The 13,132-nt window shown below is 38.6% G+C and overlaps 1 protein-coding gene across 10 annotated transcripts in view; it reads left to right on the top strand.

Annotated features, from left to right (window-relative positions):
* Positions 1-13,132, top strand: part of ZDHHC20 (zinc finger DHHC-type palmitoyltransferase 20) — a 65,606-nt gene that overhangs the window by 26,022 nt on the left and 26,452 nt on the right. For all 10 annotated transcript variants that reach the window (XR_011506823.1, XR_011506825.1, XR_011506824.1 and 7 more), the window contains exons 4-6: positions 4,388-4,508; positions 11,623-11,692; positions 12,852-12,884. Coding sequence is in view for 7 of the 10 variants with exons in the window: in XM_070520374.1 (XP_070376475.1) it covers positions 4,388-4,508; positions 11,623-11,692; positions 12,852-12,884 (224 nt within the window). In the remaining 3 variants the exon portion in view is untranslated. The remainder of the gene's footprint in view (positions 1-4,387; positions 4,509-11,622; positions 11,693-12,851; positions 12,885-13,132) is intronic.

Raw genomic sequence — 13,132 nt, 5'->3', positions numbered from 1 at the left:
ACCTGGTCTGCGGTTGATAGGCAGAGGCATTTGGGTAGCTTCCAGTTTGACTGTTACCGATCGGGGTGCCGTGCAAATTTTAGTGCGTGTACATGCAAACATACATGCATTCATACGTCCCTGTATAGACATAGCTCTTGTGGGTGGATGGCTAGGAGTAGAACTGCTGGATCGTATGTTGTGTGTACGTTCAGCCTTCGTAGATAATGCCGAACAGTCTTTTGCTCCTTTTTTTTTTTCTGTTGGGCACTTTTGTTTTAAAGGATAATGTAAACCATTAATCAAACTTAGTGTTTCTTGAAATATATTCTTCAGAAATTTGGTAATAATTAGTCAGCTCTTAAAGTTCGGTTACACACTCCCATCCATATCTTAATCTCTAAGTTGAAAATGACCTAATTTTATTTCATCAGTTACTAGTAGTGATGGCTGTTGAAAACGCAGCGTATGTGAAAGTAAATAGTTCTCATTATAGGAAATGAAAAATAGGAGAAGGGAAACAATTGGTAATACTTTTGAGAAGCAGTGTGGTGTGGAGGTTAAGAACTCAGGCTCTGGCTTCAGACTGCCCAGGTTCAACTCACACCTCTGCCACTTCCTAGCTGTGTGACGTTGGAGACTTTCCCTAGCTGTCTGCACCTCAGGTCTCTCCTCTGAGGATGAGATGATAGGGGTACACACCTTATGGGATTGTTGTAAGTACTGAATAAATTAATAATGTATATGATTGATAATATTGATAGCAATAATAAGCAGTTAATAATATATGTTAAAGTGCTTAGAAGAATGCCTAGCACATAGTAAGTGCCATCTAAATGTAATTTTTTCTTTTTTGGTGGTTTTGGCACATTGCATCCATTTAGCATTCAGCCAGGGCTTCAGCCTTTGTGTCTGCTCCATCCTTCATGCTCCCATGTTCCTGTAAGTTCAGCTGACTGCCCCAGCCTGTATCTGGTGGCCCAGCTATGGCACATTCTATCTTCCCTGTCATAGATCTTACCATCTAGCTTCATAATTGCCTGTTTACTTGTATGCGTCACCGTATTAACTTGTCACTTTTTTCAGGGTAGAGATCATTGCTATCGTGTTCTCCACTGTATCCCTCTCCCCACTATCTAGCACATAGTGGGTGTTCAATAACTACTGAATGAATGAATGATTAAATCATCAAGGGCCAGCTAAGCTAAGCTGCTGTGACAACCAAGAACAGGAATTGAAGGTTCTCTTTCTAAATAAGCATACAGTGTGCTGACTGAGATAGCTCTTTCTGAGTCATTAGAAAGCAGCGAGGTGGCTTTAACTAGATGAAAAGGACTCTGTAAACTCAGAGGTTAGAGCAGCACTTGGAAACCAGACCTTGGCGAGGTGAGTGAGTCTAAAAAGCAAAACTATACATTTTTAGGGAAGTTAAGTTATAAATACGGGTAGTATTTTTTTCATTCTTTCAGTCAGCGAGCACTTACTGAGCCCCTGCTGTTTGTCAGGTTGTTCTAGGCTCTGGAAATAAAAAAAAAACAAAACAGGCATAGTTCTTACATTTGAAAGGGGGAGACAGATGATAAGCAAGTAAATAAACAAAATAAGTATACACTGTGATAAATTCAGATAACTTTAGAAATAGAACGTGATGATGCGGTTGAGCATAGCAGAGTAAAAGCTGTTAGGGAAAAAGCTCCTTAAGAGAGTGTGGTCAAAGAAAGCTTCTCTAGAAAGTGGCACTTAAGCTGAGACCTCTGTACTTCTCTCTTTCGCTAAATATAAGCTTTTTAGAGGAAGAATCTTTGTTGTTAATTGCTGTTTCCCCATTGCCTAGAATCAGACCTGGCATATAATAGGCAGGTTGCTAAGTAATTGAATGAATGGGTGGGGAGGAAGAGGCAGCCTGCGAAGAGCTGGTAGGCATCTTCCATCACTAAGTGTCGTCTCTCTAAAAAGAAAACATGGTCCCATCACTTCTCTGGTAATCCTACAGAGGTTGCCAGTCAGCTACAAGATAAAGGTCATAAAGGTACACAAGACCCTGTGTGAAGTAAGATCTAACTAACTTCGTCTCCACTGCTGCTTCCTGGAGCTCTGTGCTCAGTAATGCATTGCCCTGAGTAGACCATACTGTTTTCACATCTTTCCATATGCCCTTCCGTTTACCAAGATTCTCTTTCCTTCTTTGTCTTCCTGGAAGATTCCTGTTTGTCTTTCAAAAGCCAGCTTAGGTACCACTTCTTCCAGGACACTTTCATTGGCTACCGCCTCATCCCCAAGGGAGCTTTTATCATACCTTGTGATGTATTGTCACTGTTGTACTTATTATGCTGATTTGTAATTCTTTATTTACATAGCTCACATTCCTGCTAGACTGTAGGAATGTACTTTTGAAAGGAAGAGCTATATTTTTATTCATTTTTGGATCCTTTTAAATATTTAATTTAAATTGAATCATCTGAACACTGCATTTAAGATAATGGCATTTTATAGTTTGAATTCTGTTTGGTAGTTTTTTAATGAAAAATCAACTTCTAGTAGTAATTTCAAAAATCTAATCCATTTTAAATTTTGTTCCATTCCTCATCTAAAATTCTGGTATCTCTTGAGATTTTCATTTGGTTTAAGTTTTTCATAATTTATAACGTTAGTTCTTAAGGAAAAGTAATGCTGTTGAGGACTGGGATACTACTGCAGGCTAGAAAAGACAGCCCAGGGAAATCTGGTCAGATTTTACAAGGAAAATGTAAACTTTGTTAGAACATCTTCTATCCAAGTATGTATGTAACATTTTTATCCTCCACTATGAATGTTTCAGAGATGCATCCTGTCAGGGAAGAACTTTCTGACAAGTTACAGTTTTCTTAAAAGTTAATGGGCCGTCTTGCAAAGTAGGAAAGTATTTCTATACCTGCAAGTATTCGAGAGGGGTTGGATCTCAGAAATGTCGGCAGATTCCTGCTTGCCTGGAGGGTTAGCTAAGTGGCCCCTGAAGACTCGACTTAAGGTTGTGTGAAGCTTTTCTGACTTCTTTCTGACCCTTCATTTGTCCTTGTTACTTGTCTCTTACAAGTAATTTGGGGATTTCTTGTGCCATCAAGATTTGATTGTGGGAGCCAGGCAAGGTAATGTAAATAGATTCTTCTACTTCCTAAACCATGGTGTTTTGGTCGAGTTAGAGTAACAGTCTGTAAAAGGCACGCACAGCTGTTTTCCATTAGCGCTGTTGGCGGAGACGCACTAGAGTGCAGCTCCAAAGACTTGATTTCAGTGTCGGCCCTGCCAGTCATTATGCAGTCAGAAAAATTCCCTAATTCTCTTGGGATCACAGTTTCATCAACCGCAGCTCTTTCCACTATGCCAGACATTGCTTTGTTTATAAAGAATAGGCTACATCAATAACCTAAATACTGTTATTGATGATGAGGAATCAAGAGTGTGGGAAGTTTTGGTATTTGAGTTTAGCAGATAGACCAAAATACTTAAATACGAAAAGGTAAAATTCCAGTCGTGATTCCTTAGGCCTTTTCAAGCAAAGCCCTATATGTAAATAAAAATTAAGGAACAGCATTGTTACAATATAAAACATGATCAAGAGCAAATCTCAAGCCATTTTTGGTTTTAAAAAGATTCTGTGAAATAAAGACTGACAGAAATGTAAAGCTCCTGGTTACATGAAACACAGGCATGAAGCTGAGGGTCCTTGAGATGCTGGGATGACGTGAAAACAAGAGCAACTTCACAAATCCTTTGTAGGGAAAATGTGATTTAAAGAAATGAACTAGAGGCTGGCCACCCCATGGGAATAAAAACTTAAGAAATGGAAACTAGGAACAATTCTGTAACGGAGTCTCTCCGTGAGAACAGGAGGCTCTGCCTGCCTTGACGGTCCTTAGTAATTCTGGAGGAAGTACTCCTATGCGTTAGCTTTGTAAAAGCTAAGGCAAAGGTGTAAAAGAATGACTTGTTGACCTCATTGAGACATTTGGCCGTGCCTGTAATGTAGCCTGTCACACAAAGCAAGTGAATCTTTAGACATCCTTCCAAAAATTAAAAATCTCTTGACACTTTCAAACACCAAAATTTTTACTAATAGAAAATATACGTTAAACCCTTTTTGGAGAAGGAATTTAATTTTCTCTGTAAAAAACAAAGACGCAAAAATATTTAGTTCATGTTCTTTGCCATGAGTGGTATGGAGGGCACATATTTTCTAATCTGTCAAAGGTGTGTAGTTTTGTGAAAATGTACTTGATTTAGCTTCTTAAAGAAATTTAAAGACAAGTTTTGTCTTCATAGAAGAAATATTTTTGTGTTTTTCTGTTCTGGACAAAACTTTATTTTTCTGAGTGTGATAGTTAATAATTATGGGACTTAAAAGAATTAATAGTTATTTCTCCTTTTATAGTTCTACTTGTCCAGTTCTGACAAGGAACGTTATGAAAAGGAATTCAACCAAGAAAGACAACAAGAAATTTTGAGAAGAACGGCAAGGGACTTACCTATCTACACCCTGTCAGCTGCAAGGAGTAAGAAAAGCAAATCTTAAGCTTCTCTTTCCAAAGAATTTTTGAAATATGGTCATTTCTGCCAAGATGCATTTGCATGATTTGACTATTAAGTGGATATTCACAATATCCACTTAATAGTCATTTACAGGACTATTTGACTATCCACAAATAGTCAAATAGCATCTACAGGAACAAGATTTTCCTGTGCTCTGTGTCTTCTGTGGTATTTCAGATATAGATATGTACATATATTGACATGGATTTTTTAAGGGACTCACTTTAATATGAGTCTCTTTTCTCTGCATATTCTTTTGTTTTCCAACTCAGTCTTCATGGCTAAAAATTTCAATTGTTCTTTGTAAAATCATCATTTGGAAATTCTGGTTTGAATTTGAATATTGTTTGTCATTACTGAGTAATTTTTAAAAAATCAAGAGTGTGCTAACTTGGAATGGGGAGAAGTAAAGACACACAGGGGAAGAAACTTGTTCAAGGTTGTAAGGCTGATCTTCAGAGAACCAGAGTTTGAGCTCTGCTTTGTCTGGTCTTTGCACTGTCCCACTGCCTCGCTGCGACACGCACCTGCGGTGGCAGCTTCCTCTTCTCGCGAGGAGAGCCTTGTGATAGGGATACAGGAAGTTGTTTTAAATGATGTGTTATATACCTCATTAATTAATTCAAATACAGATAATAGCAGTAGCTGACAATTACTCTGTTCTAAGTGCTTGACCCATATGAGCTCATTTAAACTTCACAGCAGCCGTACAAGGTAGATGCTGCCGTCTCCATAGTAGCCATGAGGAAGCTGAGACAAACAGAGGGTAGGAGGTTGTTCAGGGTCACACAGACAGGATGTGAAACAACAGGAATTTAAATCAGGTGCTCTGGCTCCAGAACCCACTGTGCTGCTCAGCTCCAAGGGGACATAAAGGGAGCTTCACCCTTGTATAGTTATGTACAGGTTGTGACTTACGAAAATGTAAAACTTATACAAGATTTTAGGAGAGGATATTTGACTGACAAATTTTTCATGCATTTAATACTACCCTTTTTGCATAACTATTATATTACTGTATAGAATGAAAACATGGATTTCAGATCAAACGCCAGCTTTTCCATTACTAGTGAGAGTCACTTAAACTTTCTAAGCCCTAGTTTCCTCATTTTAAAATGAGGATAATATTATCCATGTCTCTGGGTTAGTGGAAGTATTAAATGAGATATGTAAATGAGATACGCACTTAGTATAGATCTTGGTATATAGTAAATGAAAGCTAATTTAAAATAACCCTTTTTTTGTATTTAATTATGAAATGTCTGGTTTAAATAATTGTTGGTGTTCTGTAGATTAGACATTTTTAACCCAAAGTCCAAGATTTCAGAGAATTTATGAGCTCTGAGATTATATCCAAAATTTTGGGTAGTTTTTGACGTAGCCTGTTCATAGCAGGACCATCTGATTTTCAGAGCAGTACACGTGCCCCAAAGACTTAAGAGCCACTGATGTAAAATCTTTACCCTTAAAGCTTCACTACTTTTCATTAATTATAATGGCTTTCCTCTAATCTGAATAGCACCCTTCCTCTATTGACTGTTGCCCCAGGGTTATGCTAAGGACTTGACTGGCGATTATTTACGCTCAGAACAACTCTGAGATAGGGTGCTGCACTTGTCCCCATTTTAGAGGTGAAGAAATGAGGCACAGTGAGGTCCCCAGAGTCCCCAAGTGGCGGGCTCTGGGATTCATACTTTATCTTCTGACTACAAGCAGAGTCCCTGCTCTTGAACGTCATTTTGTACTGCATTTCTACTGCTTAGAATTCCAAACTTGGGGTTTTTTTCTTTTTTTTTTCCTTATTGTAGAAGGAATACCTATTCATCCTTTAAAAAATAAAATTACAGAAACGTGTCATAGAAAGTAGACCTTTCATAGACCAGAGGTCAGTGAAAGTCATGCAGCTGCCTTCACAGGGGGCAGGGGGCTGGGCAACAGGGACGGCAGACTTCTCACTGAATCCTTTTTGTGCTTCTTTGAACCATGTGGACGTACTGTTATATATTCAGGACACAAAATGAGTCTTTCTAAACCTTCCCTCCATAATCTGGATCCGTCCAAGGTCCCTCTCTAGCTTCATCCCACAATGTTTCCTTGTGTCAACTCTGTGCTAAAACATTCTGTCCAGCCCCACCTTTTTTTTCCTTTATGTCTTTTTCTCTGCCTAGAATTGTTACTTTCTCCTCTCTAAATCCAGTTTAAAGTTTTAATTCACTGTCCACCCCTTTTCAACCCATTTCTATTCACTTTAATAAGAAGTGATTTTTAAAGTTTTCTCTGAACTTCTCAAATTCTTACCTTGTGGATGACAAACACTGCCTTCTAGTTACTTGTTTTCATGTCACCTCCTTGACTTTCAGCCTCTGGCAGTCAGGAATTTCTCCCATGGTCCCCAACGCAGGGTCTCACTAAATCGTCACTCAGTAGGTATTTGTTGAATGAATCTATTCCTGCGTGTTCTCCAGAATAGCTGTTTAAACACTTTTTATCCCCCTAGTTTTCTCTCCTTTACTAATTTTTTCCATCATAGAGTCTGACTTTATATTTTATCAGAGATAGTATTATCATAATGATAATAACTGTTTTGAGAATCCGATGTGTTCCAGAAGATTTCTTTTTAGTCTGCACAATAGTCCTTTACGCTTGGTATTATTTGCATTTACAGGAGAAGAAATTGAGGCTTTTAGGAAGTAAGTTAACGATCAAAGGTCACCAGCTAGTAAGCGGGAGAACTGGTACCAAACCTGATGGCGGAGGCCCTGCTGCTTCCGGGAGCTTGTGCTGCCAGCTTGGACTCTTCCTCCGTGCCTCTCTTTCCTCTTGGTGTCTGCATTCTCGTCCTTTCTTCTCTTTGTATAGAGATCCTGACTTTTTCTTCTCTTCTTGCCCAGTTTGCTCCTAAAAACCTTGCTTCTCCACTTAAATTCACACCAGTTTCTTCCCTCTGCTTTCAGGTATACTTCAAGCTATATCTCCTCTTAAAAACAATAACAGAAATTTGGTTCTGATGCTGTTCTTCCTACCATTCTATTTTCTCTTCCCTTTGACTGCAGATCCTCTTATAAGTCGTCTGTCCCCGGGGCCTCTTCCTTCCCGGCTAGTTCCAGGCAGCTGGCTTCCATTCTCCCTAACCAAGCTCAGCAGCTTTTTGTCACTCTGACTTAGAAAGCTTTCTTCTTTGTGATTTTCTAGTCTACTTCTGTGTTTGCATCCTTGAGTGGTAATTCTTCCTCCTGCATTTTTTGCCTCCTGTTTCTCATCCTCACAAGGGTGGCTTGCCCCATTCTTTCCATCCTGTTCCTTCAGCTGTTGTTTTAAACCATGGAGTCCTGACACTACGATGTTGTGATCAGTAGCTTATTGTGTCTCAGATCATTTGTTTTCAGGAATGAGTTACCTTTTCCTGAGATGAATTAGAACTGATTCAAGGATATTGTCATGCTAGTACTCACTCGCATTTCAAACCCTTTCTCGCGTGTCAGGCGAAGGGGTGGAGTTGCAGCCGCACACAGGGATTACGTGTCTACCGCGCAGCCTGCAGTCGAGCTGCACTCAATCAGCTGGTGCATTGTTCCTGGTGTTTCAGAGGGAAGAAGTTGCAAACCTCTCTCCCAGAGCACCCAGGAGCCTTTATCCTTAATCGTCGCTCATCTTGGCACGTGCCTTTCAATTCAGCATCTCCGGCTCTCCCTAGAGCTCCACTCTTGTATTTCCAGCTTCCAAAGGATGGCTGTACTTGAGTGACCTACTATCCAGACCTTTCAAACTCAGATAAAACTAGATGCATCAATTCAAAACCTAATACCGTGGGAGCAAGAGGCAAGTCTGTCTTGTTCACCTGTATCTTCTCAGCGTCCAGCAGTATTTGTCAGTGGTAGAAACTCTAAATATTTGTTCAATGAAAGAATAAATGAAAGAAAAACACCCTACCCCACTCCACGGGGGCCCCGTGACGCTTATTTCTGTCATTGCCAGCAGCGTCCTTCTAGCCACCCTATACTAGAAACGGAAGTTTTCCTTGACTGCCACTTTTACTTCAGTTCTTCTATCTACTCAGTCATTAAGATGCTTGAAACGTCTTCTTGAAAGGTCTGTTTGGTTTAATCTCATCTCAGGGCAATGTCAGAATTTTGAGTGGAGAAAGTTTAGAGCAAAAGGAGAAGAAGATACTTGGCTTCTGATCCTCATCTTACCACTCGTTCAGCTATCTAACCTTGGGCAAATTACTTTCTCGCTAGGTTTTGGAGTGTTTTTAATCTGTAAGATAGAGATTGGACTAGGAGCTCTCTCAGGTCCTTTGTAGCTCTCCTTTTCCTACATTATGGTTTTACCTCCCTCGTGTCCAACCCAGGCAAGGTATCATAGAATGCCCTCAATAAAGTGTAGTGTATTCATTTAATAAGTGGATATTTGTATAAACTCCTTTCATCTTAAAGAAATTTTTGCTTAAATTATAAAAGTAGTAACATGCCCATGATTAAAACATTTTTTTAAGAACACCAAATGAGAAGTGAGCCTACCCTCACCCCTACACTGCTCCCCAGAGGTTACTCCCCTTCTTATATGTCCTTGCAGGAATTTTTTATACATAACAGAGTATTGCAAAACTTATATACAATTAAGTAACATATTTTAACAATTAGAGTGGATAGATATTAGTACAAATTTGGTTACCTAGATATAGCGCCTTCTAGTCAGTGTATCACAGTGCTTCAAAATAACACTTTGTGTCTCTTATTTATGTTAATTCACATCTAGAAGGTGGATGCATTTTATTGGGATATGTAAAGAGAAAAAACTATTTTTTTTTCATTTAGACATGTGAAACATGCTACATATTCAAACTATGCTACAATTTGCTTTTTTTCATTTAATGTATTTGCAGTTTTCCAATTTAGGGCACATGTGTATTTTGTATGGAAAATTCTTAAGGTCTGCACAGTATTCCACTATATGAATATATCATAAAATGCTTAAGCATTTTCATAATTCAAGTTATTCCTAGTGTTTCATTATTTAAAACAATTTTGTAGTAAACATATCTGTAGCATAAATTTTCTAGAAATAAAAATCCTGGGTCAGAGAGCATACACATCTTAAATTTTTTATAAATACTGTCAAATTTCCTTCCAAAAAGACTTTTTGAAGACAGTCTTCAAAATGACTTCCAAAAAGACACATGGCACAGTCCATCTACTTTGAGGGTATACTTAATTTAAATTCTTATTTGAACCTATTTTCTGTGCTGTTACCATGTTTGTTAGGACTTAGGATCACAAGAAACAGACAACTTCTTAAGCTTTTTAACTCCCCCTTCCCCTAAAAAAACTACCAAAAAACTGGGATGGTATAAGGGATTCGTGGGTATTTCCTGTAGCTTCAGGGCAGCTCTAGGAGAAAGAACCAGAGCCCAGAATTGGAAAGCCACAGGGGCTCTCTATCTGCTTCATTTTCGACACTGTCTGTCTGCGAATGATTTCTGATTTCTTATCCAATCCGCATGGCAAGATACAGCCGTCGCCTGGCACCCGGTTCCAGCGACATGCACACGTAACTCACTGTCTCTCAGTCCCGATGTTTGACTCACAGGAGAGAGAATGTGAACTAGAAGGGAAGGCTGGACGCACACAGTGCAGACGTAAGAGCGATCTGAGACGCTGAGCGGCCAGAGGAAGAGAGAGTGGCTTATAGAGCAGGCAGACACCCCCAGAAGAAGTCCACTCCTCTTAGAGTAGGTCGCGTATTTACCAGTTAAATGCTCTAAATCTATACAGTTTCAGCTATTGGTGACAGACCCACAGTAATTTGTCTTGTTGCCAAGACTCAGTGTGGTCTGTTTGCTTTCGAGGCCGTCATAAAGGAGAAAGATTAGCATCTCGTTGTAATTTTATTGTTCTGTATTCCTCCAAAGTGATGGTTTTAAGGAATTTATTGATTCGTGAAGTCTTGGGACATTTCCCTCATGAATCTCAAAGATATATTTTGTCACTTATTTAAATTTCAAAAACCAAAACCTAAAGTTCTCAACTTTGAGATTCTGAGGGAGCTCTTAGTCAGTGGACTTTTCCTCTGGACTTTCTTATCAGAGTACTTGAGCTGAGTTGGAAGAATAAGCCTTAGGTGACCTGACTCCCTGTGACTCTCTGACCTCTTCTCCTCCCTCCTTCTCACTCCGCTCCAGGCGACCCTTCACTGTTTCTTCAACAGACTGAGCACGCTCCCACCTCAGGGTCTGTTCCCTGTGCTCAGCATCCTCCTTTTCCCGGATAGCTGCGTGGCTCGCTCATTCGCTGCTTTCACGTCCGGATTTCTCAGATGTCTCTGAAGTTATAGAACCCCTTTCCTGTTCCCTGCTGTTTTCTCCTTGTCAGCACCTGTCACTAATATACTCTCTATTTTGTTAACTCATCTTGCTACTCCTGTCTTCTCCAATAGAACATCAGCTCCACGAAGCCAGGGATTGACGCCTGGAGGGGTATCTGGCACCTGGCAGGTGCCCAGGATGTGTTGAGTGAATGGACATATAAACTGAGCAACAATAGCATGTATTAGAATCGAATGGGGAGAAGTTCAGAGGTTTTTTCCAAAAACGTGTTGTCAATTTTGCTGTTCGTCTGGGATAGGGGTGGGAGATAAAAGGTTGTGTTTTTTGTATTTCTTAAATAAAGCTATTTTAGAATTTCAAAAACAAAATGCCATAGGATGTCGTAAAGTTTATATACATTCGTTTTGGTATTTTGCTGTAGACATGGCCGTATAGTAGGAAAAAGCACTTGCTTTAGGACTTAGTAAATCTGAGTTCTCTGCTAAACTAGGTGTTTGACCTTTGTAAGACACTTATTTCCTTTGGGTCTACTTTTCATCTGAACATTGCTAGGCAAACTACATTTCTGAGGTCCCCTTCATTCTCTTGGCATTTTGATTTCAGAAGCTCCCCAATGCATTTTGGTATTATTTTAAAATTATTAGTGGTCAGTTTCCCAGAGTTGTTTATAAAAGAAATGAAAGCAAATTTTATAATCGAATTAACTAAACTTGTACATCCTTCAACAACTTCCTTTTAATTCTTAAATATAGCCATCAGATATTGTGAAAGATGTCAGTTGATTAAACCTGACCGTGCGCATCACTGCTCAGCATGTGACATGTAAGTGTTACTCGTTGGCTTTCATTTAACCCCAATGCTGGAACTGGTGATGGGAGATGGAAGCGGAAGGGATATTTTATATGCTTTATACTTGGCGAAAACCCTTCTTCTTCTCCCATTATTTGCTATGTATGTAGGGCTAACATAAATATTTCTATAAGCTAGAATATACTTTGAAGTTATCTTTGATAGCAGTTCCTGTACCAGTTGATGGAACTTTCTCTACATATACTTCCTATGCTTATGCTTAATATAATATTGATGAGCAATTAAGTGATAAACCCCTTGAGAAAGATAACTTTATTTCCTGGATTAAAAAGACCGTAATGACAATTTTCTTGTTTTTATTATTAATGCTGATATTAAAACCTAACAAACCACAAAAACAGTTTTCAATTCCCAGCTGTAACATTGTTCCCAGAAAAACGTGAAAAATATTTCCTGTGCACTTGTGAGAAGGTAATGTGTTAAAGGAAAGATCCCTGATTTGGGAGTCCTGCTTAGTCCTTGAACTTGAGCTGGACAAGCTGTTTAACGTGCTGGGTATTAGTTTACTCATTTGTTATATTATTTGAGATGATCTGTGGTCTAACTTTATACAAATAGAGATTACACATACTGGTGGGGAGGCAAATCGGAGTTTTTTTCTGATTATAAAGAGGAGAGTCGTGCTTATCCGTCGGATAGAATTTTACAACATATGTGGAAAAAATAACCATCTACAGACTCATCAGTGTTAATATTTTAACATACTTGCTTCTAAAGTTTTATTCTTATGACTTAGACATGTTTAAAATAACACAGGGATTTCTGTATTCCCTTTTACCTCCGTAGCTAATTTGTAAACTGGACCCATCTAATGTACCAGGTGCTGTATGCAGTGTATGTGTATTTTAAAACATCATTTGATGTGGTCCGAGGCTGCTGGCTGTGCTCAGCTGAATCCCAGTGTAAAACATCGGTACCTGTTACCTACGAAAATATTTGTGGACATACCAGAAATTTTCTCTAACCTAATGTTTACTGGGTTGGTTTTTCTAAGGTGTATTTATAAAGGGAAAAATTTAAGCTAAAATAAAATTATCAGAAATTACGGGGAGAAAAAAGAAATTAGGGGAATTTTTCTACATGGATTTTCTTATACTTATTTGTTTCTTAGATGTGTTCTTAAGATGGATCATCACTGTCCTTGGTATGTATAAAAAATAGAGGAAATCACACATGGGGGTGGAGAGATGGGAAGGAGAAAATTTAGAGTAATTTACCTCAGCATTCCTAAATTTTGGTCAATTTAATTACTTATAGATATCAAGATTGATCCAGTTTTATATATATGCATGTATACTTATACATATGCATATATATTTTATATATGTTTATATTAAATGTTTCCTTTAAAAATATATTCTATTGTTAACCCAAATAATAATGAATTAAAAA

The sequence above is a fragment of the Equus asinus genome, chromosome 11 (genome assembly GCF_041296235.1).
Source record: "Equus asinus isolate D_3611 breed Donkey chromosome 11, EquAss-T2T_v2, whole genome shotgun sequence".
NCBI classification, from domain to species: domain Eukaryota; kingdom Metazoa; phylum Chordata; class Mammalia; order Perissodactyla; family Equidae; genus Equus; species Equus asinus.
The sequence above is the reverse complement of the archived record's forward strand: the minus strand, read 5'-3'. Positions and strand labels throughout refer to the sequence as shown.